The sequence below is a fragment of the Nestor notabilis genome, unplaced genomic scaffold (genome assembly GCF_000696875.1).
Source record: "Nestor notabilis isolate BGI_N333 unplaced genomic scaffold, ASM69687v1 scaffold5854, whole genome shotgun sequence".
NCBI lineage: Eukaryota > Metazoa > Chordata > Aves > Psittaciformes > Psittacidae > Nestor > Nestor notabilis.
This window is the reverse complement of record NW_009924221.1, coordinates 147-7061: the sequence shown is the minus strand read 5'-3', so window position 1 is coordinate 7061 and position 6915 is coordinate 147. Positions and strand designations below refer to the sequence as shown.

Genomic DNA, 6915 nt, shown 5'->3' with positions numbered 1-6915 from the left:
ATTATGTATACACTTTAGCTGTCTCTAGATTCTCCCTTTGCAGTCTTCATTTAAATAGTTAAATTGATTCTTAACCCCACAACACGGGAAGAACTTTCTTGGAGAGAATACCAGATTGCAGGGTAAAACGTGTATGTGTCTCTTGTGCTGTACCAAGCAAGAGGAGGGTCTCCAGTCCCAGGACAGGGAGACTTGGGTCAGGGAAAGGGGGCACAGTTTCCTTGAGCAGGCAGGTCCTCAAGACCTGAAGGTACTCTGTTATAAATGTATGTCTATATTAAGGTTACCAGGGCACAGTAAGACTCACAATTACAAAGGACTTGAAAGTACTTTTTTTTTTTTTTCTCCCCTGCTTTTGTTTTTAATGCTTAATGTCTTCAACATTTCTTTTTTTGGGAAACTGGGTCTTTAAAGTATGTAATATTTATGCTTGTAAAGAATAGTTGTTTGAATTGAAGAGATAACACTGAAAAACCCCAAATCAATGCTCCCTGGCCTGCTTGATCTAGACGAAATTTCCCTGCATTTTAATCATACTAAACTCCCCTCATGGCAGTTTAAAATATCAATTAACTTAAGTCCAATTAGACAGGGCAGTCACTGGATTCTCCTAACTGCTTGATTCTTGTTGAAATGTACCTGAATTGATTGCAAGATAACTACTGTCAAAATCAGGGTATACTGTCATTGTCTGGAAAAAAAAGTTTCATAAACAAAACAAAACAAAAAAAAAGTATTTTTAATTCAGCCATACCCTGTAATTTCAACTCAGATGTCTTTAGTTTTATTCCAAAATATACTGAAATAAATCTATCAGGACCCCATCAGCAAAGACTGGATTTTTTCCATATGTGATAAATATTGATATTATTTTCCATATGGCTTTGCTTACTTTTAGTTCTAAATATAAAAACATCACAAACAGAAACAGGCATAGGAGAGTTATCAAATCCTATTAAAGCCAAAACCTGGACACAAATGTAACACATAAGGCAGACAGGTTTGAACTGAAAATGAAATTCCAAGATTCCAAGTGCTATAGGAAGCAGCTGCTAAACTCAAAACACATCTCTGCATTTCCATCAACCTTGGGGTTTGGGTTTTTTGTTGTTGTTATTTGGGGTTTTTTTAAGTGTTCACAGGGTAAGACTTGCTATTTTGACAATCCTAACATGTAAAGCCTGGGCAAAAGAGCAACATTGAAAGGCTACTTTCCACTCCCAACTTAACAAGAGCAACTCTGTTCCTGAAACCCAGCCATGCAGCTGTATTTCAAAAAGGTTCTGTTTAATTCCTAATTTGGAAACAAAGGAAACTGCTTTGTAGTGTATTATTTGCATTACCCTAATGATCTAGAAACCAGACTGTGTGCTAGTAGATACAAAAACTTAGCCTGTAATTTGGCCGCCTGGACTGTATTACCACATGTTAAACTTTTTTATTAACAGACCTTTGCTTCATGGGAGTAAGGTGTCAGTGAGATATTTCAAGCAAGCCAGAAATTACATCTTACATGAAAGTAAGGGAAAGAAAGAGTTTTGGCTTCAAACTACTTGATGTCTGGCTGTTTGTGCTTCATGTAACACATGGCTATATATAGACTGATCAGCTACCTATAGCTCGGGACAAACGGATTTTGTAGATCACTGTCAGTAAGGATTCAATTTGACAGACACTCAGTAACCACAGCGGCAAGTAAGATGCCTCCAACTTCACCACACTCCCAAGTTTTTACAATGATGCTTTTGCACCAATAGCAGTATCCCCCCATTTGCACAGACACTTACTCAGAACTGTTTTCATTATACTTAAGAAAGCCATGAAGCAGGGAGATAAACTGCCCCCTTTGTTGAAGTCCTGCTTCACTTTCGTCACTCTTCTGTAGTTAGAAAATACATGGAGCAAGGACAGAAGGGCAAGGTGTCCCTGCTATCAGCTTGCTAGACACAGTATCAAAGTTATTACTGAAAGAATATTTAAACGAACTTACCAGTAGAGAAAACAAGAACTGTGTTGTCCCAAAGACCATATCTTTTCAGAGCATCAGTAAGATTTCCTACAGCTTCATCCATAAGGGTCACCATCCCTGCATAATGGCGCCTCTTTACATCTTCAATGGAAGAATATGGTTTCATGTATTCTTCAGGGACCTCGAGAGGTTCATGGACAGACTGAAAAGCAAGGTAGAGAAAGAGGGGCTGGGGTGGAAGGAACAGAATGGAAATTAGTTGAATGCAAAGTACTAAATGAGAAAGTTACTGCAATAAAATCAGCCCTGATTCATCAACAGCTGCAGGGAACGTGTTTTGATTTCTTTTACTCTTCTCTTTTCCAATCCCTAAACATAAACTAATAAAACTTTGATGAAGGACTTTTGCGAAACTGTTAAGTCAGATGTATCTTTTCTTCCTAACACAGCTGAGTTTCTTCCCATGAAACTTCTTCCATTAAACTTTCTGGTTTCTTTTTAGAAGAGCAAACTACATGCTAAAGCATTTACATAAATTTATTACTCGTAATTTCTATAAATTCCTTACTTGTAGTATTAAAAAAGAAATGGAGAAAGCTAGCTGGCCAGGGCTGTGCAGCTAAAGGTGATTCTGACAGGAGAGAAGGCAAGTTTTACCAGTACTACTTCACACGTTTAGCTCTATGCACCCTGCTGAATAGCCCCAAACTACAGGTCAAGTACATGTATCTCCATTAATGTTTCATTAACATTTTTTATCAAACATACTTTAGTGTTGAAGTTATCAAAGTAACAGCTGCTGACTGTACCTTCTCAGTTTTGTGACTGGCTATAAGATCTATAGCTCTTTCTGTGAATAAATTAGTGGAGTACATGTTTTTAAACCCAGTTGCAACTTCTTCTCCATCTCGAAAGTCCAGAGCGCAGCGCGTTATGTTCTTTGCTTTGATGAAGACACAACGGTCATGAGAATAATAATCCTCACTCCCCAGAAGATAGCCTAAAACAAGAAAAGATGTCAAATAAGCAAGCAAGCCAACATCATGTCACATAAACACACACATCGGGAAAAAAGTCAAAACTAAATGTCAAAACATTAGTGGTTGAGCTGAAACTTTTATTCAGCATTTGACTATCTGTAGTGACTTCCCCTGACAGGTCTAAGTAGATCAACATTTATATACTTTTTATTGCTAATACAAGCAGTAATTTCAAAACACACAAAACATTCTGAAAGCAGTTGGGTGACTTTCTGTTGTATAACTTGGTATCAAAAACATCAGCATTAAACTAATGCTCTGATAGAAAGGCAGTGACCTATCCTTGTGCTACTCTGATTTTTAGCTGGTATGATTTTGTATATTGGTATTTTTATATAAAAGACTTCACCATTGGAAAATTAAGAATTTATTTAATATATTTATACAAAAACATCCAAGTATGCCACGTTTTTGGTCAGCTGTAATTTCTGATCCACTTCTGACACCTACTGGTGAAAAGAGAGAATATTAAGATGCCCAGAGAAAAAACTGCAATAATTCCACAGGTACATGTGTGCACCTGCCAAGGGCTATCCTGTTAAGCATGAAGTGCCTTTGCTTTTTATCAATCATAAACAAAATTCTTGAAAATCATTTGAATCTCAGTAATTATTAGTTTTGAAATTAGGTTTCAGATTTATCCCCTAATGCCCTGAAAAAAACCCAGATGAATCTGAAAAATATGTCCTTAAGTTCTGCAAAACCATACTAAATCTAGGGACAAAAACCCAAAATGGAGGGACAGCACTTAAATTTTTATTCAGCAACTTCTATTTCAGTTACTCGTGCAAAAAAAAGTATGTACAGAAAGAATGAAGCTCTGTTTTAAATACAATATATAATTCTAATACATTTGTTGGAGGAAAAAATGGCTTTGCTTTCAAAGCATGAAGACTGCTTTTGTGGGCAGACTGCCTATATCAATGTACTCAGAGCCGCAAGCTGCATTTTTCCACTTTGAGTGCCCACTGGAGGAGACACTGCATCAAGTATGTCAAAGAATCAAATGTCCCTAATTGGAATCAATGCCTAGTGGAACAACACGAACATTATAGGATATTAAACTGCTACATTCTCTGAAAAATAATGTCACACTGGGCACACAACAACCATATCCAGAGCCAGCCTGTATTAAGTCTCCTGCATTAAGAGCCTGCTTGGTTCACAGAGTGAGATTTCATGAGGAGTGACAGCTTACCTACATCTATGCCATCAAAAAGATCCCAAGCTCCTGTGAAGGGATGGGAGGAGGCATACATGTTTAAGCAATGAGCCATTATGATCCATACATATATTAGCTTAATTCTCTTGTGAAACCATGGCCCCAGGCTCCCTGAAGAGTTAAAGAAGCTAAAGAAGCTAAGGAAACAGTTCTTCCCACCTAAAGTTTGGATTGTCATTGTCTATAAAGGACATGTAGCACAGCCAGGCTCTAAAGTTAGACAAGAGGAACGCAAACTCCTGTTTAAGTTTCTCTGTACCTTACTTTCTCAGCAGTAGAAGTGAGCAGCAGTACTATCAAGAGCTTGCAAAGATATTTTGAAGACAACTGTTTCAAAATCCTCCATTCAGTGAAAGTGTCTTACAAAAAAACAAGTGGAGGTGGACCACTTTACGTTCCTTACCATGCAGAATGAGATGTACTGCAGACATAACATCTGTCACACTTGGGGAAAACCAATGAACATCCAATCAATACAGGGACAGGAGCCTTTGCCAGAGGAAGAATAAACAACACATAGCTACAAGCTGCTTTGGAAGTAACACACTCACACCTGGACAATCTATTTCTGGCATTATGTTTTCAGTCAGAGAGTTTGACTTCATTAACTCTTGAGTTCCTGCAACTGACTTTTTTGGATACTGCTTTATAAAGGCTCTCACACCATCTTCCTTGCCACAGGCTCTGGAAAACCAGTGCTACTCTATTCATGAAGCATGAACACAGTGTGTTATGATGTCTGTTTCTCTCTTAAACATATCAGCTTTTAGAAGTGTAACATTATTTGCAGAGCAAGCCATGTCTACTGTCTGAAATAACGCAAAACATTCAGACTAAAGGCACTTATAAAAGCAAACCAACCACTACACCTTAAATCTTCTAACCAATGTGGAATTAAATATTAATTTGTTCCAAGAGAGAAATACTTCCTTTGGTGATTGACATTCAATAATTACAATACTTTCTTTAGTAAGTTGTAAGTCCTGAGCATGCATTTAAAGCACTATCTATCTTATTTTAAGCAGTTATGCTCCAGAAACATGCAAGCCCAGGTATTGATTTACTTATACGCTAATAGTAAAACTGCTGTTCTTAGGAGAAATGTGCCGTTTCTCATAATTTTCAATACTGCATTTATTGCCCGTGTTAAATCTAACCATTACCAAAGTAAGTATCAAATCCTCTGCGGGTTGGAAGGCATTCTTTTCTGTACATCCCTAAATGCCACTTCCCCACCATGTGAGTAACGTATCCCGCCTCTTGAAGTAGCTCTGGGAGGAGTTTCTCGTCCAGTGGCAAACAGCTGGGCTGGCATGGCCAAATTATCTGGTGCTGTAAACCTGTATGGATCTAGCAGATAAAAGGATGAGAGCTCAGTTACAATGTGTTCCTGCAGGCTACTTTATAAGCAGGTACAAGAAGTAACACAGTTACAAGAGACTAGCATTAGTTTTACAGGCTCCTATGGAGCGCAGAGGTAACCTGGAGGAACACAGGAAATAGCACGACAGGGGTTAACAAGGAAAAGAACACCACCCTCCCACCCAGGGAAAAAAAAACAAACACCACAACGAAACAAAAACAAAACCCACAAAACAAACAAACAAACAAACAAACAAACAAAAACACAAGGAAGAAAACCAACCAAAAAAACCCAACCAAAACCCAAAACCACCAAACATCCCCCCCCCAAAAAAACACATACACACACCCCCCAAAAAAACAATCAAAAAACCACCAACCCACCAAACAACCGCCAAAGCATTTTGTGTTTTCATCTAAAAATCTAACAGGTACCAATTACCGTTATGGTCTGTCTGAAGTCCAGGGACTACATCTCAACATGGAATAAGAAATTTTAAATGGGATGGAGATGGGTAAAAAGGCACATGGCAGGTGAAGCCACCACCCTTTTGCCTGTGTCAGAGTACCATCACTGGTGGAAAGGATGACAAAAGCTAAGAAAGCTATTAGAACCATAGAATAGTTAGGGTTGGAAAGGACCTTAAGATCATCTAGGTCCAACCCCCCTGCCATGAGCAGGGACACCACACACTAAACTATGACACCCAAGGCTCTGTCCAGCCTTGCCTTGAACACCGTCAGGGATGGAGCATTTACCCTGTCTTTCAGCAACCTATTCCAGTGCCTCACCACCCTCACAGGAAAGAACTTCTTTGTTATATCTAACCTGAACTTCCCCTATTTAAGTTTGAACTCATTTCCGAGCATTATTCTAGCATCATTCTTCTCTAAATGGACATTATATATACACATTTATATATTGATTTACATACTCAAAATAAGTGCAAGCAGTATAAAAAGAAAACACATTTGGATAATGAAGATGACACGAGTTTTTGACACTGGCTAGATCTGATCTTTGATAGTTCCACGTAAGTTTCCAAACTTAACAAGTGGTGAATTTTTTCTCTCTTTACAAAAGCATGACTGACAATGGTACTCAAAGTAGTAAATTCTGCTTGATTCAAGGAACGTCTGCACTTACTCTGTACCATAAGCTGACTTTTGTTATCTTCCCTATCTCCACCTATCTCTTTTCTGAAGCAGAACAACTTGCACTAAACCCACGTTTGATTTGTTCCCGAGCTAGCAAACCAGAAGTAAGTTTGCATTTAAACGCAACTGGTTTTCACGCAGCAGCCTTCTTCCAAGCGCGCCGC

At 38.4% G+C, this 6915-nt stretch overlaps 1 protein-coding gene across 1 annotated transcript in view; it reads right to left on the bottom strand.

Moving 5' to 3' along the window:
* ARSB (arylsulfatase B) overlaps nt 1-5581 on the bottom strand; it is a gene marked incomplete at its 5' end in the record, with an annotated part of 58784 nt that extends 53203 nt beyond the window's left edge. Inside the window, 3 exons of the mRNA XM_010012515.1 lie at nt 1991-2198; nt 2779-2969; nt 5395-5581. Of these exons, the coding sequence (XP_010010817.1) occupies nt 1991-2198; nt 2779-2969; nt 5395-5581 (586 nt within the window). The remainder of the gene's footprint in view (nt 1-1990; nt 2199-2778; nt 2970-5394) is intronic.
* Between the last annotated feature and the right edge of the window lie 1334 nt (nt 5582-6915).